At 38.5% G+C, this 26,474-nt stretch overlaps 1 protein-coding gene across 1 annotated transcript in view; it reads right to left on the bottom strand.

Annotated features, from left to right (window-relative positions):
- The window catches only part of MDN1 (midasin AAA ATPase 1), a gene marked incomplete at its 5' end in the record, with an annotated part of 92,758 nt that overhangs the window by 23,748 nt on the left and 42,536 nt on the right, over window positions 1-26,474 (bottom strand). The window contains 33 exons of the mRNA XM_083857497.1: window positions 1,436-1,631; window positions 1,821-1,894; window positions 2,408-2,517; window positions 2,805-2,951; window positions 4,071-4,195; window positions 4,869-4,963; window positions 5,188-5,283; window positions 5,922-6,157; window positions 7,153-7,426; window positions 8,125-8,286; window positions 8,741-9,437; window positions 10,528-10,637; window positions 10,821-11,202; window positions 11,302-11,516; window positions 11,670-11,840; window positions 12,697-12,823; window positions 13,631-13,862; window positions 14,004-14,214; window positions 15,318-15,438; window positions 15,791-15,951; window positions 16,536-16,669; window positions 17,327-17,436; window positions 18,122-18,254; window positions 19,061-19,174; window positions 20,079-20,299; window positions 21,430-21,632; window positions 22,119-22,264; window positions 22,813-23,021; window positions 24,176-24,292; window positions 24,593-24,752; window positions 25,088-25,358; window positions 25,500-25,760; window positions 25,854-25,943. Coding sequence (XP_083713623.1) covers window positions 1,436-1,631; window positions 1,821-1,894; window positions 2,408-2,517; window positions 2,805-2,951; window positions 4,071-4,195; window positions 4,869-4,963; window positions 5,188-5,283; window positions 5,922-6,157; window positions 7,153-7,426; window positions 8,125-8,286; window positions 8,741-9,437; window positions 10,528-10,637; window positions 10,821-11,202; window positions 11,302-11,516; window positions 11,670-11,840; window positions 12,697-12,823; window positions 13,631-13,862; window positions 14,004-14,214; window positions 15,318-15,438; window positions 15,791-15,951; window positions 16,536-16,669; window positions 17,327-17,436; window positions 18,122-18,254; window positions 19,061-19,174; window positions 20,079-20,299; window positions 21,430-21,632; window positions 22,119-22,264; window positions 22,813-23,021; window positions 24,176-24,292; window positions 24,593-24,752; window positions 25,088-25,358; window positions 25,500-25,760; window positions 25,854-25,943 — 6,111 coding nt within the window. The remainder of the gene's footprint in view (window positions 1-1,435; window positions 1,632-1,820; window positions 1,895-2,407; window positions 2,518-2,804; window positions 2,952-4,070; window positions 4,196-4,868; window positions 4,964-5,187; window positions 5,284-5,921; window positions 6,158-7,152; window positions 7,427-8,124; window positions 8,287-8,740; window positions 9,438-10,527; window positions 10,638-10,820; window positions 11,203-11,301; window positions 11,517-11,669; window positions 11,841-12,696; window positions 12,824-13,630; window positions 13,863-14,003; window positions 14,215-15,317; window positions 15,439-15,790; window positions 15,952-16,535; window positions 16,670-17,326; window positions 17,437-18,121; window positions 18,255-19,060; window positions 19,175-20,078; window positions 20,300-21,429; window positions 21,633-22,118; window positions 22,265-22,812; window positions 23,022-24,175; window positions 24,293-24,592; window positions 24,753-25,087; window positions 25,359-25,499; window positions 25,761-25,853; window positions 25,944-26,474) is intronic.

Here is a 26,474-nt window from a genome sequence, read left to right as displayed (position 1 = left end):
AAATCACACACATATTCAAAGCTCTCATTTGATTACTAGGAGTTAATCACTTTAAAACAAGGGCTAAATTCTGCATTCATCTGAAACCCCAAAACATGTTCATGTGATTATTTCATCAGTTCAGCACCAACACTTGAGAAAAATCAGTACACATATGTCAGGCAGACATTAGTTTTGAAAACAGGCAAGGGAATGAAAGATGCTATGATCTTACTGTCTTAGGTGTTTGTCGTTACCTCTATGAAAAGGTAATCACTGCTCAGGTCAGCTTCCTCTGCCTTCCAAGTTTAAAGGCATTAACCCAAATCACTAATGCCCCCACGTAGCAATACTCTACTTACCTTCCACTTGACACAAACTTTGTTCTTAAAGAACAACACAAACAAGTTGTGAAAGTAGAAATTATTAAATAACGGAAATAATTCCTCAGCACATCCAAAGCTTTTCAATTTTTTTTTTTTTTTCATTTTATGTTTGCATGCATCTTCTTTAAGGAATGAAGACAACATGGAACTTCAAGAAGTGAAACCAATGACCCTTTTAACTATCAGTAAGAGGCTCACACATCACTGACCAACAAACAAAACCCTCAATCAATCAAACACATTAGATTTGCATTAGATTTCTGCCTCCTCGCTCTACCCCCCTGTACAGGACATGAGCAAGATCAGCCATGCTCCTGGTCTGAAGAAACTGAACAAAGCTGAGGGTAACTCAGCATTTCCCACTCAGCACCAAATTCTGATCAGTTATGATTGTCTCCTGGCATCTTGTTAATAAAAACTAATGATATGAATAGGAATCTCTTTCAGGAAGAAAATTAGCTGACTTCCTCCCTGAGCTGGGCAAATTAATTAGACACATACTGAACTGGTACTCTGTGGAGGAGGATTTACCGTGCATCAGTTTGTCCAAGCCAAATGTTCACAGTCTACAAAATGTCAGCAAACGGTATATGACAATGTAGTGCATTCCTGTATCAGTACCCAAGCCAAAAGTAATTTAATATTTAATCAGAGTTTATATGCACACAAATCCTACAACTACATCGTTATTTGTTTGGGCCCTTGGTTTGAAAAAAAAAAAAAAAAAAGGGTAATGATAATTTCAACTCCTAAGTTATTTTACTTCACTAGTAACAAACTGCTGCAGACAATATGTAAGCAAACTGGAGATGAAATGTGCAACTGCCTCATCTCTATATTAGAGCATAGACAGAGTGCCAGATCAGTACATACCATACTTGCCATTCCATGCTGCGTTCCCACCCATCTCCAGTGCTGCATAGCACTGAACACAAGTAAGACCAAAAAGTCTATGATACATTCAACAGATTTGACACATAAGATTTTCCTGCATAAATTGGTGAAAAGCAACATATAGATTAGAATAGAGAAACTGTTCTTCCCACACTTAAAATAACTAATTCAATCACCTTGGTAACATCTGTTCTAGCAGACAGAACCTTTCTTAATGTGTTGTTCAGCCTCTGAATTTTGGTTTCTTTGTCATCAGATTCTTCTTGCTTTTGCATGCAGTCCAGCTGCTCTTCCTTACCAATTTCCACCAAGGCAGGCCGACATGGCTCATCCAGAACAACTTCAAATTTCTTCATGAATTTAAAGAGAGTTCTAATTAACAAATGAAAGCAAAAAAGTTACTGGATTTTGTAATTCTGGAAATCTCTCAGCTGCTGGAAACAAATGCTTTCATTGTGTTATGAGCAGAAGAAACATTTCTGCATTCAAATGTAGCATCATAGAGAAATCATCTAGAAAGAACGTTTCAAAAAAGGGAGCTTAATTTTAATTCTGAGTTACCTGCGTATTTTTTCAACTGATTGCTTTATAGCCCAGAAGCTGACATCATTCCACCTGGAAATCTTCACAAATTCCTATCAGGAAAATAAATGGATTACTTAAATAATGGATTACTTAAGCAAATGAAATTAAGCACTTCCACTTCAAAGATGATCTCTAAACGTAATCAGTTACAATGATCTGGTAGCCTTAAAATGCAAAACATTTTAGTAAGTGAGCAAATTACTGCACAGGCATCTTATTCTTATTAACATACATCTTGGCACTGCATAAAAACTGCTGCACAGCCAGATATTGTGAAATCCACAGGGGCTTCACCCCTGGGTAGAAACCTTCATGGATAAATGGGACTGATCAAACATTAAAGCTTTCAATCAATCCCTCCCCCACCTCAAAAATTAACTCTTGCCATAGAAAATGTTACTTTTAGTAGGGATTTCAGTGGCCAACAGAACTATTATAGACAAATTCAAATATTATAATATAATATTCAAATAATATAGACAAATTAAAATTTTGATTTTTTTACATGTTCCATTGCTCCTTTGATTAGACCGACACATTGTCTGAGCCAAGTTTCCTTTTACCTTAAGTTCCTTTTCTATGGGCTGACGAAGTTCAGTGATTTTGGCCTCAACACACTCTGAGAACTGCTTATAGTAATTGTACAGATTCCACAGGATGCTGCACAGAACATCTAGAAGGGAAAAGGGATAGATAATTATAATAATAATGATGATGATCATCATCATCATCCTTCTTTTACAAGGGGACATTTTTCAGTATCATTACAATAAATATACCCCAAGTCTTTTTGGAAGCTTAGCAACACCAAAAGATGGGGTAAATTGACCAGCAGGAAAACAGTAAAACAGCCCCACTGACTTGTGTTCTACTAATGAGCTTAGTGACCTGTTTGGAAAGTCTAGAACACCTGATGGCAAGAATGTTGTACAGATAACACAGGCAATGGTACCAACTTACCCTTTTCTGCTACTTGAGGCATCAGCAAGACATGGCAGTGGAAAACCAACAGTACTTGGAGCCGTGCATGAAACTCTCCCAGAGTAGAGCCTTCAATGAAAGCCTGTAATGTGCTGATCAGCTTTTTAAGATCCATTTGCTCAGTTCCTGAACATTACACCAGAAATGTAGAAAGGAAGTGAGAGAAAACAAACAAACCCAGAAGATCTACGTGACAATTGTTCTGGTCCTTAACCTTCAATTAAATATTGAGTCTCAATTAGGAAAAGTTCAAAGTTCAAAACAAAATAGGAAAGGGGCAGAGAGGAAAAGAACTCTGATTTAATAATAAGTAAAACCAACAAATGCTACACTGGAAGAAAGGAAAGGTAACAAGAAGCAGCAGTAAGATACTGATTGAGAAGGTCAGTTATATGTCAAATTTCAGAATCCATTGAGTATTTACAGAATACTTGCTATTCTCTATGAATGAATGGCTTCTTCAGTCATGATGAGCCCTACTACAAAGAAGTCACTGCCAGTTCCTTAACTCCTTAAAGTCATGAGGATAGAAATAGATCAGAAGACTCTGGTAGAGAATACAGTGGCTTTAGAGTGTTATCTGCGGAAGAAGACATATTGTCCTCTTGGAAATGTAATATAACCGAAGGATCTGAAGCTCATCAATTGCATTAAGTAGTGATGAGATTGGAAACTTGGCCTCAAGCCAGAGGACACTGCTTTCATCTTTAGAATTCCATTAAATCTGGAGAAGGCAAGGCACTGCCCCCCATTCCCCTATTTTATGTAACATGAACATGTGTGGACACATTTGCTAAGAACAGTATGTACCAAAACCTACTTACTCTAAGAATTCTTTAGGCTTTATACAGAATGTTAAAAGCAGTTCAGCTGGGATATGAATTATGCTTTCTGCAGCTAAAAAAACAAGGTACCAGTTGGAAATGGAGGCCTCCTACCCTCCAAATCTGTTTGAAATGTTTCTGTGTGCATGATGTACAGCTATCACAATTCTACTTTCTTTTAGATGCTTTTTACAGATATCTTTTTGTTACATTACAGGCCCTATGAACCACAAGTGGTGTCAGAAATATATATGAAGTTCACTCCCTACAGAAAACCCTGTATTGGTGCTCATGGAATTTACTGTCAGGCAAAGAACTATACCTGAAAGTGCATTGTCAAATTCTGGCATTTTGGATCTTAATCATACATCCTTGGTAATTACTGGAGCTGCATCACATTTATCTTAAGGCCAGCACTTACCTTCTGTGTTTGCCTCTGTATGTTCTTGAACATACTTCTCAATCATCTGATAGATGGAGAACCAGTGCTTTGTGGATTTCTCTACATGCTGCTTCATAATATTGTCCAAACTTACTGACCAGCAACTAGAAACAATAAGAAAAGGGAGAGATAAATCAAAAATATCATCGGTAGTTTGGGTTTAAAACAACAAAAATTTCTTTTCTGTTTCTATTAAACTAATGGAAAATCTAGCAGGATGAAAGTATTTATACATAAGCTTAATATATACAATCAACTTCTGAGGACCACAGTTTTGCCAATGTTATTAAATATGAGAGAAGAAAAGAAGGTAGGGTAAAGTCAAGTCCATCAGCGGCAGGTTCAAAAGTTTCTTTTCTCAGAAATTGAGGTAGATTTGTGGAATTCCTGATTGTGACACACTGTGGCTATAAAAATTTTACATGGTCTTAAACAGGAGACTGGACAATAATTTTAAAGGACAATTTAATGATGGATATTAAATAGACAAAGCCCCGCACACTCAGGAAACCCTAGAATGAAAACAGGAGAGCACTGGGAAAATATGGTTTCTACTTTTCCTGTGGCAAATACATAGAGTCACCACAGCCTGGACATCCTCATTCTGATCCACTACAGCTCCTCATTGGTGGTCTCTTTCCCCCACACATTTTCACCACAACAGATACACAGAAGCATGTTCCACAATTAAGGCAATTCTGTATTGGAATGTGCTTCCATGTGGAGATGAAAGCTTATGGTATCTAAGGAAAAGCAGCACGGAAGGACAATTCTTACTTCAACTCCAATCTACGCCACTGAATAATCAGTTGTGTGACCAGATCAAGATGCTTCCGCAAGGACAAGGCCCGACTGGCATTTTCCTCCCAGTCCTAGAAAAGAAAAGTTCCCCTTTACACAAAGCCAGAAATTAGTCACTGCCTGGCAAAACTCATTGCATTACTCTGGATTGCTGGGTTCCTGCTCTTTAAACTTTCAGCATGGAGCAAGTTCACACCCCAGATCCTGAGAAACAGACAGCTTTCAAGTACTGTGTTTGCAACATGGTACCAAATATAGGTAAGGAAACCTAAAATAGCCTTAATTTTCTTCTTACCTGTGCCTTTGCAAGAAGAATTTCCAAGCCATTCAGAAACTTTGAGAGAGGACTAGAAAGCGGAAAACTCCGGATTCTGTCCATCACAACTAACAGCTGTAGTATAAAACCAAAAACATTCAGCCCTTAGTAACTGCATTTCAACAGAAGAAGCCATTAAATTAATTTCTATGAACATAACGACCCCCACAAGAGATTTTTAAACTGCTTTCTCAATTTTGTATAAGCTCAGTGCAGGATTTCAGTAAGGCCAATGCACTTGAGGAAGAGAGCACAAATAACCTAATGCAGAGTTCCTATGGAATCTGAGTTTCTACATTACCCCAAGAACGGTAACCTAGATGCTACAGATGCTGTAAGAAGGACTAAAAATAATTATTCTAAAGCATAATGAAAGAAAGAACTTTAGGAAAAAACAGGAGTAGATACAGCAACACCTCAGGGATCTTTGAGCTATGGCAGACTGAAAATTGCTTAAAACTCTAAGTTCAGACTTGGCAGAATCTCACTTAACATTTCATAACTAAAATAGAACAGCTATAATACACACAATAATACCTCTTATGAATAAACAGGTATGACTTCAAAACATCTGCATAAGTAATACAGACAACATTTAGGCAAGCATATCAATGTGTTTGCACATGTCTATGCATATCTAGACATGTATTCACATATAAATGCAATCCTCAAATGCTCCAGTTTTCCCCTAGTATTTGTTGAGGTGTTTTTACCTGCACAAGTACAGGGTGCTCTGGCCATTCCTGCAGTAGCCTGTTTATTTCTTTAGCAAAATTGTCAAGTACAGGTTGGCACTGTCGGACTTGCTGAATATTGGGATGCTGATAGAAGTCATACGGACCATCTTGCTGCAGCACAAGATCTGAAGTCACTTCCTCAAAAAAGGTATTGTGAAGAAGAGTGCTCAGCAGAAGCTGGCTTCCCAAAAGACTGTCATTCATTTCAGCACCTAGGAAGCAAGTAAGGAAGACATCACACATGCAATTAATTCTTTTCTCAGTTGAATAGCTAAAGTTGGGGGAGGGATTCTCCCCTGTATCCCAAACCTTAGCATGTCTTAGGATGTAAGACTATACCACTGGAACAATGAGATGGAGTATGGAACATGAGACATACTTAGAGTTTATATTCTCTATTTTATCAGATTTTTCTATTAAAGTACAACGAGCATCGTAAAGGCAGTCTGTAATCCTGTCAGAAGAACACAGTTCCTCTGTATAATATAAATTTATATCAAGGTGATACTACCATAAAGCAAGGCTCTGTGGAAAAGTAATCCAATTCACAAAAACACTCCCACACACATTACAGTTCAGGTGCAAACACAAGAATGAGGTGCTATAGAGACAACAGCCCTTATCTGCTTCATCCTAATGGAACACATGCACTTAATAGATCAGGAATGAAATATATAGCTGTGCTTTAACAAGTGGTGATTCTGAGTTCTCACACATTGTTAAAACAATTTACACATCAAGTTTTCCAAAATTCAGGGTGGAAAAAACTCACACCTTGTTTGTTTTTGTTGTTTTTTTTTTTTTCTTTATATACATATGCTAAATTTAACCCAATTCGTTAATGAACTTCATTGCAAAATTTACTTCTGGGAAAGTTCTTCACTTCTTCTGATAAGAGACTGCTTTATCTTCCCCAGGACTATGCAGATCCATGTGATCAAAAATTCACCCAGTATTCAATATATTTTTAAACTGTGTTGGTCTTCTATATTATCAAATGGAATTTAAAATAAATGCAGAGAAGAATAAAAATCAAAGCATTCCACAAGACAATTCTGAACATGGGGCAAATAGTATGGAAAAAGAATTTTCAGTTTTGTGCCTTTTCCCCATAACAGGTGTGTTTCATGACCTGTAATGCAATTATATTCAAAGAAATCATTACAAATCTAAACCTGCATATCTAAAATACTGCTAGCTGTCTTACCAATTAAATGATAGAATTGTGACACCAGGCATGCACCAGTCTGATAGCAGGAAATAAATGTACTGAAATAATGCTTGGCTTGATGAGAAGGCAGACTCTGTTGATACCACAGGGATCGAGCAAAGTTTAAGCACAACTGCTGATGGACCTTCATTACTGTTTGCATAGAGCTCTTGGACAAAAGGGCTCTGTCAGCTTCCAGCTGGTCTTCCACTGGATCTTCAGTTTCCATTTTTTCTTCTAGGCTTGGCTGAGCTGTGATATCTTCAAAGTCCTACAGATTACATGATAGTTAAAAGTAATTTTTAATTTCTTCCTTTAATGCCTCCTTTCCCTATCTCCTCTTCTGCTTCTTTTTTTTTTTTTCATTGCAACAACATGCCAATGCTTTGCAGCTGGTACCATAGAGACAGACTGCCAGTCTGAAACTGAACACAGGTGTACAGAACATTTCAGGGCGTAACTACAGCAGGCAAGAGTGCAGTACAGTGATCCCTGAGCTGCTGCCAACTAAACCCCATAGCAGAAAAAGCAGCAGCAGCTGTGTCTGCTGATAAACCACTCAACACTGTGTGGTTTCTTGAGGACCTGAACTGCCCTGTCCCAGCTGCTTTATTTAATCAAGGAGATCAGTCTTCTCCATAGGTAGTAGAACCTCAGAGGATCTTACTTGGTAAATAAATAAAATTCCAGCTTTTTACAAGTAACTATTATCACCAACTTAAATAATTTGGGATTATTCACCCAAACCACAGTAGAATTTAAGCCTGGAAATTAATCCCAAAAACTTTTTTCAGCTAGAAGGTAAAATAAACCACAAGCACATAACTTACTACCTATCAAAATCTACCCCCATCTGGCTTTTGGTTGAAGAAAAAACTGCTTCATTCCTCATGTCATTTATAGCATTTATTTTCAGGAGCAACCTCAGATGTAATTTTTTGTGTTTCTTAACAGAGCTACAGCTATTACCTTTTCGTGAAAAGGAAATCTCCTCCTAAATTCTTCTTCTTCCTCTTCTTCCTCGCTCTGTCCTTTCCCGTGAGCTTTACTTCTGTATCTGTACAGGCTGTGTTCCATTGCCTCCTGCTCCTGGGCACGGCGTTCCTGTTCATCCCATTCATTTACAATGGCCTAAGGAAACATAAGGGACATCTTCCACTAGACCAGGTTGCTCAAAGCCCCATCCAATCACTCTCAAATACTTGCAAGGTTGCAGCATCCACAGCTTCTCTGGGCAACGTGTTCCTGTGTCTCACCATACACATTTTTAAACAATTACTTTCATACCCAATCTAGGTTTACCCTCTTTCAGTTTAGAACTGTTATGCCTTGTTCAACAAGCCTTGCTAGAAAGTCTCCTTCCCTCCTTTTTATAAACCCCTTTTATATACTGAAAAGCCACAACAAGGTCTCCTCTGAGACATCTCTTCCCCCAGCTGAACTCTGTCAGCCTTTCTTCACAAGAGGGGTGTTACAGCTCCCTGATCATTTCTGTGGCCCTCCTCTAGAGCTGTTTTAACAGATCCACGTCTTCATGGAGACAAGTTCAGTGCAAGACTCCCAGTCATGGGCATTCAGAGCTTACCTGACACAGGTGTCTGAAGAGCTGCAGAGATTTCTGGTCCATTTCTCCTTGGGACAGTACATGGCATCGAAGATGCAACAAAGCATTCACCAGGAGCTGTTCCAGAGTTGGGGAAGGCTGCTCAGATCCCTCAGATCCTCCTTCAGCGTGCTTCAGAGAGAACTTTTTAAGTCCATTCAGTACTCCAACGGAATTCACCGAGCATAAAACCTCTGCCCGAGCAAAGTAAGTGGGAAAGGCACAGCCCACAGAAGGAAATGCCAACAAAGAAGTGATGAGGTTGGTGAGATCAGCTGGGCACACAGAGCTCTGCAGCACTGCACATGCTTCAGAAGCCACTAATCGCATGCCATGTTGCAGCTGCAGGATGGCAGCTTGGAGGGGAATGATGGCATCAGGGAACACAGCATACTCCTCTGCCAGGTGCTTCCTAAACTGATGGTGTGATTGCTGCCAGGATGCCTCTTCACTTAACAGGTTTTGTATAGCCTGCAGTGATCTAGGTCTCTCTCCACGGAGGAACTGCAGAAGGCGGCCTAGGAGGTCTTGGACTGAGGAAATCCGCGCTATGCTGCTGATGTACTGCTGAGCCTCCTGGTACAAGCCATCATACAGTGGAGCTGGAGGCCTGAAGGCCTTCCTTCTAGAAAGACTGCTTATTTGCTCCTTCAACCTTTGCATTCTTTCATGCAGCATCCTGTTAAAAAGTAACATTGATCAGTTTAGACATGGAAATATGTTTCATACAAACGTGTTTAAATAGATCTAACGTAGCAGTTAGATAGAGGAAAAGATTAATCAGAAAATACTCTGCTATTTGTGTGGAACAGCAAATAAGGAAAAAACAAGGGACAGCCTTATAGCCCACAGATGTAGATTTTTTCTCTCCCTGCCACTTCAACAAACTTCAAGTACTTTTTTCTTGCAACCTGACAGCTTTGTGATCATGAAGAAAAAAAATATTACTACAAGCAATTGGTAAAACTCAGCCATACAGAACCTGCTTTCAATGATTATCATTCTCTTTAAGCAGTAGCACAGAACTACCAGATCCTCTATGTGTATAATAATGAAATCAGAAATTCCTATTAAAAGTGGAAAATAATGAATAATAGACAGTTTTTTTCTCCACATACACAGAACGCACCTGAAGGCTGCAGAAAGGAAAAAGCTCTCTTTGTTTAAAATTTCCTCCTCAAATTCCTCTCTTAAAAAAGAACTACAAAAAGCCCCAAAGTAACAGTGGCTACAGATTCTGAATGTCAACAGTGTACTTTGTGGTAAGAAATTTAATTCACCCACAGCAACATGGGCAAAGGCTATTGCTAAAATACACGTATGTAGATTTCTCCCCAGTCATATCAGCTGAAGAACTTTGCAAAGTAGCAGTGGCACGTATAATGGCCTTGAGACACTACAGGGATAGATAATCCATCTCATTTCAACTATTGATAATATTGTCACACTTTAAGAAAAGTACTGTAATTCAAATGTATGGCATTGTTTTTACTTCTGGGCATAGTTTCAATTTTATCAATATATGACAGCCACTGCTTTAATTGTTCTATTTACAGCAGTACAAAGTGTACAGAGAATTCCTTACTGCAAGTAAAGAGCACAGCTTCTTCTCTACCATCTCAGTGTGTAAATCAATACTTTAAAATCAGCAACTCTAGTTTCTACAGAAAGAGAAAAATTGTAAAGCTTCAGAAAAAAGCTTTAGAGCCCAAGCACACAAAGATGACATGTCCACTCTAAAAGAGATGGGTTCAGTGCCTGGGTGTTACCTGACATGGGTATGAATATAGTTGCTGACTGTTTCATCTTCAATACTTTTTCCTGTATGCAGCTGGGACGAAAAATCATGTGTTTTCCATTCACACTCCAGCTGGTATAACTAAAAAGGAAAGAATAAACCATTCACAGTGGTTCTGATTTTAGCAACCAAGGAGGTACATCAGCTTCCTGAACATTAAAAGAAGTTCTAACTGTATGATTTCAAAATCATAACCAAGCCAAACTCCTCTGCATTGATTTCATACATAACAAAGGTAAAAGCACAACTTGGCTTCATACTCACCTCTTCTTTGGAGTACTTGAGCTTGTATTCTCTTTTAACAGCTGGATCAAACCTGGTCTGTGGAAGCCACATCTGGATCTGCACCAAGCCAATGTTCACCCACAGGCTTCCTCGCCAAGCTGTCTCTGGTAACTCCTGAAGCCCTTCCCCATAGAACTGATGCAAGCAAGTGAGCAGAAGAAACAGGAATTCTTTAGGAAGTAATTCCTGATCAATGATGCTTTCAAGTATCTTGAGAAGGTACTCATATGCAACAGGATCCTTGAGGCAGAGCTTCTCACAGCACTCCAAAAATTCTTCTTGAAGATCCACTGGAACTAGACCTACCAGGGCAGAGAGTTGTCTGCTTAGCATTATCCCTAGCAGTCTAGTATCCGTGTGTCTGGAGAAAAAGGAATGAGAAAACGTTTACACACAGTAAGCAACCTTCTGTAATATGCTTGATTTAAATAATGTATATGTGGGAGAGAGGTCTTAATACCTAAAATCTGCTATTGAAGAGACAGCCAGGTTGGTCCACAGTGCTGTGCTGACTTTGTGAAGCTGCTGTGCTCTCTCCATCCATTCTCCCAGTGTTACATGGGATGATGACAAGACAGGAAGCCCACTCACATCCCAATGGCTTGTCTTGCTGCTGCTAGTTAGAATTTCAAAGAAGCACTTTGAGAAAACAGCTCGGGTCAAAACGCCTGGGCCCTAAATTAAGAGATTAGGAGTTAGATTGTTCAGATGCAATTTGCACTGTAAATTCTAGCAACTATGCTAGAACTTACAATATTGCTTTAGAAAACTTGAATTAGTCAACAACAGCATTCAGCCTAGAATTTGATTAGGTCAGAAGAGACAAACCTTCATAGAACAGTTCATATGGGATTTAGAGAAGTTGTTTTCCTCTGGTGCAGGCAGTGGTCTCCAAGTCAACCAGTAGTCTGGGTCCATGGTGAAAGTACTGCTCCAAAAGGATGCTAACACAGCATTAACGAGCTGAGATGACAGAAGAGACATTTCTTCAGGGGATATCTAAGGAGAAACAAAAAGCTAGAGGTGAGAATAATATACAGGGAGCAAAAGAGAATTAAGCACACACATGTACAAAGAAAGTATGACTCTGTTTTTCATAGGGATAGTACAAGATACTCTCCAAGATCCTTTCAAATTCATATAGCCATTTGCTTGCATCTCCTCAATGAAGAGTAAACTCCCTGAGGTCAGCACTGTGTCCTGTGTGTGAAATATGCAACATGTTTACAGAGCAAGTTGTTAGAATACAGCCTGTAGTCTGTGACTGAGCAACCTTGGAAATGGGTAAAGCCATCCCATACTCTGCTCCGAAGCATTTAAGGTGAACTTTACTGTGCTTTGTGGGAACACAACCACTCTGTATCATAAATATTAAGCAGAGTTATTAAACGTTCTACAGAAAATGCATCAAGTAGCTTTATTGGTCTGTTTGATTTCCAACAGAACTAAAAAAATTTGAGAGGCATGGAAAGAGAGGAAAGCATTTTTCAGTGTAAAATTACTTTGAATACATAGATACAACCAGGCTGGCACCTGCCATCCAAACAATTTCCCATTAGGTCACAGACGGATGTATGGAACAATACTACCAAACAAAATCATACAGAACTATGTTACTTAAGACTTCGTTGTATTTTGTCCTTCAACATTGTGTTTTAATTACATTTTCTCAAGGCTTGCAGTTAGTAACATTTTTCTTGTTAAAAGAAGGAACAGTTTTTTGTCAGGCAGAGGTAGAAAAACTGAAAGTCAAAAATCTCAGTGATACACATATTCTGAAGAACCTTTGAAAACTTCAGCAAGATTTATTAAACTAAAGATCTGATTTACTTAAATTAAAATAAAACTTTCTTACTTCATTAAGGTGTAACAAGTGCCACAGTCCAGAGAGCTGGTGAGAGGCAGCTGGTGTCAATTTCAGAGAAAAAGCTATGAACTGAGCTAGATCTGAACAGATGCTTAATTCTTCACTGCAGTTCTTCCTGTAGCAGGTAAAAAAAATACAACCTAAGCAGTGCTTAAGGAGGGCACATGAAATAAATCACTTGGAAAGTGAAACAAATTAAGAATGGCAAGCAAAGTCATCAAAAGCTTAAAATGACAACATTTCAAATGTCGGGGAAGAACAAGCACTCAAATAATACTCAAAACACTTGAATCCTTCAAAGTTAACAAAAATCTAAACACAAGAAAAAGGGGAAGAAGTGTAATCTCCTGTAGCTATAAGCTCCATCTTGAGCAAAACACACAAACCATTTTCTAGCTTTATAGCTTTTGTGAAAAGTCACAACTTCGCTGAATTCAAGAGTGAACCAATGATTCCAAGAGTCTTGTTACACAAAAAAATTACTTTCACTGAAATCCATAAATGAATAGCTTTCTTTTAAAGAAGGGTAAACCAGACTAAAAATAAATACACTTGGCTCCTTAAAACAACATTAACACTCCTTAAATTAATAATGTTAATTTAAACTATGATTCTATGTGTGTAGAGTTTAGACAGGAGGAAGCCATGCATGCTAGTCTACTTCCTTCATCTCCAGGTCTAGTTCAGTTTTTCTGCAGTAGCCCCCAGCAATATGGTATAAACATCTTCTGTTGATGCCTAATACACATAGGTTTGTGTGCTGTAGAGATATATATGCACATACACACAAGTGTATATAAATTACAAATACATACACACAGATTTACATGCAGATGTAAAGCACCGAAGTTACAGCTTCTAGCTAGGGATTCGGAATATCATGAAAGCAATATAGGAGCTCTTTCTCCAAAGTTCTTCTTACCTTCCTGCACAAGCCTTGGCCACATAATCTGCTGTTAGTTTGTACTGCCAGAGCATCCCTATGTATTCCATTGCAGGCCACAGCTGAACCTGACTGCAGAGCTGGTTTAGCAGGGCAGGGTCTAACTGGTTGGAGATGGTGTCTTCAGGAAGCCTTTCTTCTGAATAACTGTACGTGACTCCTTCTGCTTTTAGCTGTGAACGTATGGCTTTCAAAAATATCTGTAGCTCATCTGTTTGACAGAATATAAGAGGCACATAAATGCATGTAATATGCTTCTTATCAGTGAACATTTAACATCCTTTCCATCTATGTATGAAAGAATGGAGATGGCAGAAATCATCCTGCTGGACTCTTCACAAATGTTACCTACCCAGACTAACATCTTCTAAGTGATTGGCTCTTATGATCAGGCCATCAGCTTGCAGCAATGCTTTCTTCATCTTCACTCCAGTGGCAGCAATTTTCACACAGCACATTTTTTCCTTCCATCTACTTTCTCCACAGGCCAATCTTAGCTCCAAGATGTTCAGTGGTTTGCTGAGAGCTTTTAATTGAGAAAAACATTCCATGCCCAGTTTATCCTGGAAATATGAAAATTACAATTTGTTTCAGCAGGACTAACAAAACCACAAACAAGAATTGTGACTGCAGACAAAACTAAGATTTCAAATTCACATGCACACAACTAAAGTACAAGTAAATATAAGAAGCCTGCAACAACAGCTTAAAAATAATCTTTTAGTAGCCTGACTCAGTACAGCAGGAAGACAGAAATTGAAACAGGTGGCTACAATTCCTCACTGTCAAGTTAGGGATATTTTTCCCTTCATGAAGAAATTATGTAGATCATGCAGACAAATAGTACTTCAACTTGGCAACTTATCTAAATCAAGGGCAATACATACACAAAATAAAATAAAAAAATACCAGGAGCTACTGTCACTAACAAGAAATTGCAGTTTACACCTGCAGTTTAAAAACATTTGGATGCTTAAATACATTTGGATCTCTCCAAATTCTTAGTAAGCACTGAATGTTCTTCAGAGTCTCAAAGTAACTATGTGCTTTTTTTGACAGCTGAGCATCCTTGAGAGAAAAGGTCATAAAAGCTTAGGTCTAAGTACTAGTCACCAACACGACTGCACATGACTATTGTGCACTCCTTTTAAACAGGGACTTGTATTCTTTAGAAAATCTACTGAATTTTTAAATTGAATTACAAAAGATTCTGAAATATATTAAGAGCAAACTCCAAAACTGTCAAACTTAAGAGGCCTTGTTTTGAGAAGTTATATGGCAGCCCCACCCTATGCTGTATAAAAGGAAGTGCACAGGCTGTTCTAAATACACATATGTTCATTGAACAAGCAAGTGGCATATTGATATTCACAAGTCTCCAAAACAGAGCAAGGAGTAATATTTTTATGCTCAGGCACGCCTTCGTATTAAGTAAATATTTTCTATACATAGCATAATTAATACTAGAAATGCTGTATCTGGGCAACTGATATATTTCTCAAAAGATATGAACATTAACATGTGATGAAGTCTTCTTTTTAATCAATCTAACAAACACAAAAGAATTGTGGTTTTGCTGTCCTGGAAAGCAAGTGCTGTAAATACATTAAAGCGTATCTGGGTATTTCTGGAAATACAAATCCTTTTGCAAACTCAGTATTGATACCTTAAAAGGAAGGGGTCTTCCTAGAGACTTCTGTAGTATCTTCATATTGGCTGAAATACCAGCAGGATTGACCAAGCAGTTCTGAATCTGCTGTGAAACAGATTGAATTTCCCTGGAAATCCTGGTAGAGGAAAAAATAAAAAAAGGGAGAGACGGATGGGAAAAAAAAGTCCAGAGTTAACAGAAGTTTGAGAAACAAGGCAAAAGGATGCATAAGGAAGTCTTTCTCTCATCCTTTCATTAAAGGGGCAAAAATTCTAGATGATCAATTGAGCAAGCAGAAGCACAGTGCTAGGAAACACAAATTTTAAAAACTAAGAGCTACTCAATACGTTGTTATTTGCATTACTAATGGAATACAACTTGGGACACTAATCTAAACAATGCTAAGTAGCTACAGCGCTAAAGAAAAGAGTAATTTATACAGCCATTTAACTGAAACAAATCAAAAGCCACCTAACAAAGCCACTCACTTGTTCTGGTCTGATCCAATAAGCATCTGAGGAATTCTGTCAATTAGGTGTTTCATAACCCAGTGCCAGTGCAGAGCCAGGAGTGACAACCCTGAGGAATCCACTGTGACAGTGTCAGAGACAGCCCAGAACCTGTCCCGCCACAGCCAGCAGTACAAAACCTGGGAACAAACCAAGGAGTTACAGTGTTACCCCTGCCGAGGTTATACAAGACTTTCCTACTTCAAGCAGGAGAAAAAGCAAAACCCCATCACTTGTATCAGCTATGTTTTGTATTTAGTGCTACACAACAAGGACTCAACTACAGATTCCCTAAAAATACCACACCAACAGGTGGAATTACAGCAGCCAAAACCAACCAATCCCTGCACCAAGTCTACAATGTCAAGATTTCAGCAAAATTATATTCATGGTTGAAAAGGGGGAGGGAGAAATGAACCACCTCTGTGCCTGCATGTCAGCTATCCAGGTTCAGACATTCTTATCACAGATAGAAATGGATATTCTGTTTATCATCAGTGGAGAAAAACAGACACTCCTACAGCACAGTTGATGACATCCTAAGCATGTATTAGAAGGCACAAATACAGCCACTGAAACAAACATAATCATTTGCCTACTGGTTAGGCATATTCTGAACACAAACAGAAGCACTGCAATTTATTTCATGGTCCCTGAAACTAGAAATAGTGTTCTGCACACAATCTCTTAATTTCTATAAAGGTACTGTGGAAAGTCTACTCACATCATGCATGTCATCATCACTTAAGGCCACCTGAGTAGACTTCACCCAGTGAAGTGCAAATGCATCCCAAAGTTCAAAGAAAGCAGCAAGGTTGACCACGATTCCATGAGGAAGGCAGTTGTAACTTCCTGGATCTGAGGTTTGGGGAAGAGGAAAAGAAATGCAAAGACTGAATATTCCAGCCACATCACATGACACAATACAGGTCAACTTCTGATCACCAGAACCTCTCTATGATTGAGAAAAACACCACAACCTGAAAAGATCCAAGAAATGAAGCAATAGAAGTACTCTTTCACTACTTTCAAAATTCTCTATTACCTCTATGCATTTTATACATATATTAAAAATAAAAATCATAATGAGGGATCCCTTGATCAATTGCTTCTATGCAGCACACTAACCTCATCACTAAACTTTACCCTTTTAGAAGTTAAACTTCCTACTTACATAAAACAAAAACACATCTGAAGAATTCGGTTATTCTTATTAACTAAAGACAGAATGCTATTCCAGTTTCTCTCCATTGTTAGCCTAAAGTTTGGTTAATTAAGAGAAAAATCATATTCACTGACTACCTCATAGAGGCATAGGACATAAATAGTGTAGCCTAAAGTATCCCTAATTTAAGAATAATGTGTTGGATATCATACTAGTCGTCATTTGACTGCTTTACATTCACATATTCTTTCTTTGCACACCATGTTTAAAGTACATATTTCATAACAATGCAAATGAATCATATTTCGAATTGACTACAGAACTAAAAGAAACAGCAAAAATCAACCCACTTTTGTGGAAATCTAGAGACATTCTTAGGACACTGTTTCTTGGCTTCTTGCTGGCAATCAAACTCTTCTCAATGTAACTTCTTTTTTCTCGGTCAAGAAATAACACTGCCCTGAAGTAAAAACAAAGTTGTTATCAATCCAGTTCCATTTTAAACTCTGGCCTCATGAGAATGGTGAATTACAACATGGCATTTGAACTACAAAGTGACATAATATATTGAGTGCATTATGGAAGAAGTACAAGATGCATATGGCTTGAATATGGTTTCTGTAGAAGCAAGCTACACAAGGAGCAGATTCCTGACTTCACCAGGAAGGAAAAATCACTGAGCTACAAAACAGCTGCAACACCACAGCCTGCAGGATATGTGAGCAGCTGCTTCCTTACACTTTAACTTCAAAATCTGTGTACTGTTTAATCTCATTAGGAAAAACATTCCAAATCCAAAAGCAGGAAAACTATTTAAGTTTTGTCAGAGATCTCTGACAACACTACTGACACTGCTACTTCTGCCTTCTTAATGCTTTGTCCCACAGTTCTAATCTGTCCTTGAAGTACTGCAGCCTGTATGGAATGCTAGGAGCTCTGCTCCTATATAAAGTGAATGCATTTAGTCTGCACCTACAGAAAACAGAAGCAAAGAATTTAATAGCTGTACAAAAGACTCTGTCTCTGATATTTTAGATCACACCAATCAAAACCTAAAAACACACTTGGCAGACACCTCAAGTGTTTACTCAGCACTGATTACAGGCATTGGGCACTCTGTGTACAAGAGTTTCTTTGTAACCCACCGATTTGCTGCAGAATTCAAAAGCCTAAGAAGCTGGTCTGCATGCTCCATTTCTGTATCAAAATTCATTGAATTTCTAATGATCTCCAAAAACTGCATATTCCATCTTGGGTCCAGAGGCATCACATGTTCATCTGAAAAGGCAGACAAGACAGGACAGCAGAGAAACATTACTCAGTTTTTTTCTAGCTCCCCCTGACAATGCCTATTAGAGAATGAAAGAAGCAGCCTAGGGGCAAGGCAGTCAAACTCTCTCACTCCAGATAGCCAAAGAGAAAAGCATTAAAGCTGACTGCAGGTTCTGTAAAACAGAACTGTGACAATAAATTAAACAGGGGTTAGAGCACCCAACAGAGCTTAGAAACTCAAGTCTGGCTCACAGCCCAGGCAAGACACCCAGGACCACCCATAAAAAGCCTAGTGTCACCGTATGCAGCTTTCATCCACCTATCAAGCTTGGAAGGGAAGCCACAGGTCTGAGCTCCAAGGGAAAACAGCAAGGGAAAATTACAGGCCAAACTATTTGGTTTCAGATGGACTAACACAAATCCTGAGGAAAAAAAATCAGAGTACCTAAACTATCAAGTCAGAAAGCCAGTGAATATTTGAATCACACTTCAGAACACCACTCTGAGCTGTAGGAATACATCTGAGTCACAGACACACAGCCAGGACTCATGGGCAGAGCACTCATCTCTAACTTGAATAGTAAGAATAAATCTAATTGCCATCTTTGCTGTTCTAGACAGCAAGAATGTTTGTATTTGTTGTAATTTCTTTTGTTGTTGCTTTCTTAGTTGTTCTTTTTTTAATGACAAAGGTAACATATATTTAGAATTTAGCCTTTGTTTTACTACATACATTTCCCAAGAAGGGTTACAGTGTGTTCAGAGAACAAATAAAGGAAGCAATGTCTTACATCCATCTTTTTCAGGAGTACCTGTCATAGTTGGCTGCAGCAACTTGATCATGTTACTGACTCCAGATGAGAGGGGACTGGCATAAAAACAACCAAGGGCTACAGCACCTGCTTCCAGCTGAATCCGCACTGAATCTGTGGGTGACGAGGGAGAATACAGGCTTAAAAGAGTGTTTAGTACAAATCAAGAAAAAGAGCTTCAACTGAGCCAGCACAAGCAGATTGAATCAAATCTATAAGTAATTCTAGTTGAAATGTTAATACTACATGTATGCTAGTAAAATATGGTTTGTGAAGATCCATTAATTTATACCTTCAGTTCTGCCTCTTTTTTTTTTTTTTGGCAGGGGGGTGTATTTACAATAAGAAAATAAAGAGCATACTTTTTATTAAAGTATTTTTTTACATATTTTCTACTTTACAGACCTACCTGCCTGAAAAACCAGCAAAATAAAGAGGGAGCAATCAATATAGGCACAGCATGGTCTGAGATTTCAGACCACAGAAGAAAGCTAAACGTGTAAATTATTTGGAATAACGCCTGCCAAAATGCTCCATGAGTTTAATGTGATTAATTCTGTAATTAAGTGAATAGCTCATTTCAACTATAATCCTAAATGTTCAAACAACACTTCTTCAGGAAATCTCAGTTCTGCAGTTTCTTGGCTTTCTAAGCATCTGAGTTTTAACACCAGATACACAGAAGGCATTTGACTGCTTTCACTATCACTAAAAAAAACAGTGAAAAGGCATATTTGCTTACATAGACCAAAACTCATCCAAAAATAACTAATTCAGAAGTGGCACAAGTTACACACATAGTTGAATAGTAAAGGATAATGTTTAGCCCAAATCTCCTTATTTCCCCTAACATGCATAATCTGTTTCTGTCCCTCTCTGGAGCCTCTATGCCCTTAAATTAGCGTGGATAGTTGGGAGTCTTCGTAACTCATAATTTGGAATGGTCTGGATGTTTTCATAGAAGACTTACAAAACATAACTCAGCCCTTAGAAAAAACAAAGTTGAATGATTACATACCAAGCACCTGTGGTAGATTTTTGGCTAAGGAGTTCAGCCATTTAACTCTTAATTTCCAATCTTGGTTGGTCGCCTTTTCTGTGAACAATTTCACCGAAGCCTGGAGAACTTCCATTTTGTCCATCCAGTTTGCCTCCATCTCAACAGCACTGAATTTGAGACTCTCAGGATTAGTGGACTGCATAACTTTCTTAAGATCTTGCAGAGTCACAGGTAATGTCCTGAAACACAAATAAGTCCAGCAATCAAGGGCTCAAACTACCAGATCCAGGAAAAAATATATTTTGCAGGTCAAGCTATGCAATCATCTTTAGGCGTCAGTGTAGCATCAGATCTTTCCTCCATTATTTAGCTTTGAAACGAATTTCCAACTTCAAATCAGTTGGTGGTCAGTCTACCATTAGGAGCTCGCTGTTGCCAAAAATTCATGCACTATCCCAAGAGAATATGCACAGAATTTCACTGAGAAATTCTAATTGATTTGTGCACCAGAATGCTATGCAAAGTTAAATTAAAAAAGACAAAGATAGGAAAAGAAGTGTCACTGAGTAAAAAGTAAACAACAAAACTGAACAAAACCAGGGAACAATACAGTATATTGCTAAGAGTTTACAATTTCAACTTTTTATCTTAGTACAAACTTCCGCAGCTTGTTCTTTCACAGGAAGCAACCTACAGTACCTGTCCAGAGTAGGTTATTAACCAAAGAAGGCAGAAACAAAGTTTTTGCACCAGTTTTGTAAAAATTTACAGCTGTATTGGACAAGAAATCATTAAAACATTCTTTCATATACCCCCTGCATGGGGGCCTCTGCTTCTTTCAGACAGTTCTGTCTAAAGAAAGTAAATTATGTTTTTACCTGAAGCTACTGGACCTAAAATTACTGATGAATAATTGATTACATGAAAACAGGAAATCCAGAGAATCATTAGTATACTTTAAACTAGTTCAATGCTCAGGGTTTTTTAAGCTTAGAAGGAAACTGAAGGAAGAGATTTTGGGGCTCTTATTACCTACTAAACCCAGTGTTTGCATTCACATTTTCTGATAAATAACTCCCAAAATTAGTCAAATGCATTTAGTGAAGATTAAAAAGTCAAGTATTTTGAACGTATTTGGAAGACTTAAGAATAAAGCGGTAAATAATTAAACTTTCATTTGCAGTGGTTGTATGGAAAGGTGACAGGAACGCAGTTACAGAGTACGACAATCACAGTCTCCACCTGCACAATTTGATGAAGGCAGGATTTTGCAATAAACAATGACACGTCAAGAATAGTTCCCGTATATTGTTTCTCATTTACTAGGCAAAAATAATAATAATAATAAAAAAAAAAAATTCCTGCCTACCTGCAGTTTCTGAGGTTTAGTCTATGCAGACAATACATCAGGACCTGTCCATCACTCTGGACTGTGGAAAGGAGTGAGTCTTCAGCTGCAAACAGAGCCGAAGGCAGGGAGTCTGGCCACAATCCCACTGCTAGCAAGGACTCACCCCAAGTGTCAGGGGAAGCCAGAGAGGAAGCATGCCTCGTAACCAATTCTAACACAAGCTACAACAAACAACCAAAAGCAGTTTAGAGTCACATTCAAACACATAACAGGTATTCAAACACCACAGTTCAAGAAACACTTTAACTACATGTATTTATTATGAAATCATTATAGACCAAATCTTCTACAAACACCATATAAAGTACACAATAAAAGTACCAAAACATTCCTACCAGAAGTGAAATAACACACTGCACAGTTTCAAACAGGAAGTTAATGTGTCTACAGATGACAGTGTGCACATTGTCACAGGCTACAGATGCATCAGCATGAATATCCCGAAGTCTCAGCTCAAGCTCTTACAAACTACAAGCTTTGGAGTCCAAACAGGATATTGTTTGGTTCATCTCTCCAAGAGCACCATCTTCATCAGTCTCTTGCTCAGGCACTTAAGAAATAGAGGCTCTTAAACTCTAGCCTCATGAAGTTACATTTTTTACTTATCTAGATGATCTAAGAAAAGTTTTCAAATATAAGATTTTTACCTTTTGGTTAATCTGCAGTTGTTGTGAGCGGCCATAAACTTCCCAACAGGCTCTGTAAAACGACTTTGCTAATCCAAAGCCTCTTTGTATTTGCTGCACAATTAATACAGCAGCCTGAAGCAAAGGTGACAAAGATGACACGGAACCTGAAAGATACACAGCAATTAGGGTGATAGGAATGTTTAGCAACTGTCAGTCCTTTAATCTGGCAAGCACCACTTTCGGTGTCATGATATAAAACAAATATATCCTATTGACCTGAAAGCTGAATGGATTCTTCCCAGCGTTGACAGGAAAATCTGACAAGACTGTGAATAACAGATGACCAGCTCAAAATAAGACATCCAACAGCTGAGATGAATGAAACTCAGCTGCAAAGTACAACTTGTGCAAACCCTCTATTTTGCTGATTTTCACTTTGAATACACTGCCTTCCGGATAGCAAGGGACAACAGATGTGTGCCAGTGTCTAATGTCTCCTTAACAAAGCACCGTAGTTATCACTTTTTTATGACTCAGGCCTACTTCTTGGGAATGCAAAAAACCAATTCAAAAGTACCTGAATATAGTTTTATGTGCTTACTTGTATCAGCACATAACACAATAAAATAGCAAGGGTTTAACACTAAAGACTTCATCTATATATATGTAATGAGCCCACTTCGCTAAAAAATACTGAACAGACATTTCTTACCTGCTATTGCTGCCTTGGTTTCTGAATGCACAGCGAGAAGTGCATCACAGACACTATCTCCAACTAAACCCAAACCATGCAGGAGTAACTTCAAATCCAGACTGTCCAATATATTTTCATCATTCTCCCCAGGAATGTAAATTTCAATCCCACGATTCCTCATGGCTCTGGATATTTCCCCATGAACTGGATCCATAGACAGGAAGAGCCTGTTGGATATTAGAAAAGAATAACTCAGGTTGGAAGGGACCTACAACAATTATGCATTTCAATGGCCTTAAATTCTTAGAAGCAACTTGGGTCCTTAAACTATCACTCTGGAACTACCAAATCTGCTTCTCCATAAAGTAAATTAATCTTCATAAAAACGGGGACATCTATCTAGATAGATGGGGCTATCTAGAAATCCAGAGACCGCTTCTGAATTTAAATGAGAAATCTGTATGAATAGTTATACTCTGCAATTAGACACAGATATTCTGCCTGACTTTTAACTCATTATTATCTGAGTTACATCTGTTTTATCATTTGCCCACTTACAAAGAAAAGTTTGACTATTCCTCTGAGCTATAAAGACTTTTAAAAGTCTTAGCAACAACTTCAAATAAATCTATGCTGTCTAAAAAACTGAAGTATCCAACATCCAAGTAGTTAATACTATCAAAGGAGACCTCTTAAAAGCAAGGAGGAAAAGGTGAGATGCAAAGCAGCAAAAACAGGTTTCTGAAAAGTCAAGAATGTTTCTAGTTCAGAGGAACCAGCGCATTTTCAGTCCCAATATCCTTGTCATGAATTTTAAGAGGCAGGAATGATACAGAATCCTGTTACATTCTCCTCTCATCTTCCCCAGAGACTATTTCAGGTCTGAGAGAACAGGTTGTCTGTTTGGGTGGTTTGTTGGGGTTTTTTAAGTTCTGTCACTGCAGGAAAATCAAATTTATATATGGGTTGGAAAACGCTGGGAAGAAAATTATTATGCCCATATACTGGCTTTCATAAGCAGCATATCTCAAGACTTCACCATCCTCAATGCATGTATCCTCAACTTCATTACAGTGAAACAGGGAAGTGCTGAAATCCTAAATTAGAAATGCAAAATCAAGGCAGAGGCACACTGCTACAAATTTCCTTGTGTAATAATTTGTGTTGCAACTGGAATATAAAGCAAAGCCTCTAAAGCTCTCTTCCATGCTCACCACAGTGCAGTTTTCTTCCCTGCTAGAGTGTCACTACACTACATGGCAAATTGAATAGCATTCAAAATATCAAAAGACTGGCTCACTGATGATCTTTTAATTCTAAACCCACTATTTGATAAAGGAAAAAAAAAAAAAGGGGAAAAACAAAAAGCAGAAAAAAGTACCTGAAGTTTGGATGAGGAGCTATTGTAGGAATCGTGCCATCTATGACACCTCTCTCACTCATGGTCAGAACACCTCCTGGCTCAAGCAAAGCATTCAAACGGTCCAGCACAGAAGGGCTACATTCAAAACAAATTCATGTGGTCATAAAAAGGTACTAATCTGAGCTCTTTCTCATCTGAAATCAAAATTGTACTGATCTTAAGCAAAAACCAAACAGTTAATTACTTTATAAGGTAACAGGAAAACTGTCAAGTGCTACGCTGTCTGAGAAGGAAGATACTCTTCCAAAAAATCTAAGTTATTGCTCCTATGTATTATCAAGTGCAAAATATTCAGTTGTGAACCACTCAACAAGAGGCAAAGTCAATCAGGGAATTCAAGGGGTACACTGAAACAAGGCCAGTAAAATCTCTTACTTGCAGAAATTAACATTGTCCATTAAGAGCCAGTCTCCAGATTGCAGGGCCTGAACCAACATCCCATCTACCCACTCAAAAGTGCCATGGCTGTTGCAGTCAGTGGCCTGGGCCTGCTGGAGCTTGAAACACCGGAACTCTTCTACCAGGTGAGCAAACTCTGAAAGGAAATACATCTTACACATCTTAAACTGAGTAGCTTCCAGTGCCATTCAAGAAAAATAGTAGTCATTTTGTTACTAAACATATATGCTTCCTTCTTTTTAGGGAAACATAACAGCAGAAGCTCCAGCTCTTCAGTGGCCTCCCATAGGCAAAATCCATGTGAACAGAAAAGGTTTGCAAGCACAAAGAAATATAAAACAGATTGACGTTTTACTCCCTAAACAGGTACTTTTCTGCATCACTTCTCCCCCATTAGATGAAATTTGGTGAGTATTAATGCCTTATTTTAAACAACTATAAAAAAAAAAGAAGGAAAATCAGTATACATACCTGCCTTTGTGTAAGAATTTATTTTGTTGTTTAGTCGCTGGGTAAGTACAAGTATTCCCTCCAGTTTGCTCACTAATTCAGCTGTAACACTTCCACCTCCTTCCCCCAGAGATTTGGGTTTGTAATTCAGGATGAAGTTGCTCCAAGCACGCAGCACGAGTTCAGCATCATCCGCACAAAGTTCTGCCAGGAGCAGGCTGTCCCTTGTGAGTGTGCTCACGACATTCTCCACCTTTTCCAAGAGGCGCTGCCATGGCCTGTTGATATCAACCTGCAAACCGGCCATTAGGGAGTTAGTTCATGCAGAACCCCGTGGTGCCAAGGCTCCATTTCCAAAAACTAAAATCACAGCAGGCTGGCCACTATTAGGTAGGAAGGAGAAATACTGCCATGTTACCAAAACAGTATTTACCTGCTCAAATCCACCCAGCAGCTCGGTTGTATCCATTGCACTGTTCATTGCCATGATCTTCAGCCGATGGCCCGTGAGATGGGCCAACAGCTCCACCAGACTGGTTTTGCCAACAGCTGCTGGGCCCACCAGGATCACCATCCAGCTCATGTGCACACACTTCATTATGGCCTCCAGGGACTGCAGTGAATGATGCAGAAGTGAGAGAGTTCTGCCAGAATGAGGAATAGGGTTGCCACGAGAAAGAACTGAATAACCAATCTGAAAGGGATAACAAAGAGAGGCAAATGGAGTTTAACTGTGGAAGTTGTTTCCTTCCCTATCCTGTTGCAAAATCCCTTGTCAACAGTTTACCTGAACATTATATGGATTGATATGAAACTCCCTGGTTCCTCTATACACATCGGCCTCCTGGCCAAAAATGTCTCTGTATACAGAAATAACCTAGAACAGTTAAAACAGCAAAAAGAGACTTATCAGTTCAAGTTATCTCCTGTTCCAAATACTCCCTTCTAAAGGTTTACATCTGAAGTATCTTTTCCTCAGTTCCACAGCTGTATGACAGTAAATAACACAGTAAATCACAAGCTCATTTAACTCGAAGTGCAGCAAGCAATGTGAATGTGAGCTGCCCACAGCAACCCTTCCATTAATCATGGTTTCCTGAGACTTGAAATACTGTAAGGAATGCTTCTCTTTAACAAAATACTGGGATAGAATTCACTTCATAAATAAGCTCTTTGGTAACACAGAAAAATATAACAATGTTACAGGAAAGTAAACCCATGAGGAAACATCCAGTCACATACAGCCAGTAACTTCAGTTTTACAATCTGACTTTTCAGTTTAATACCATTTAAATGGTGTGAAACTAACCAAAAGCATAGGATTTCTAAGCAAGAAGGGATAAGTAGACAGCAAACATTATTATTTAATACAGAATCACACAAGAATATGATGTGTTTTACTTTAAGT

This window comes from Zosterops lateralis, assembly GCF_965231275.1.
Source record: "Zosterops lateralis genome assembly, chromosome: 3".
NCBI lineage: Eukaryota > Metazoa > Chordata > Aves > Passeriformes > Zosteropidae > Zosterops > Zosterops lateralis.
This window is presented reverse-complemented; position numbering and strand designations above follow the sequence as displayed.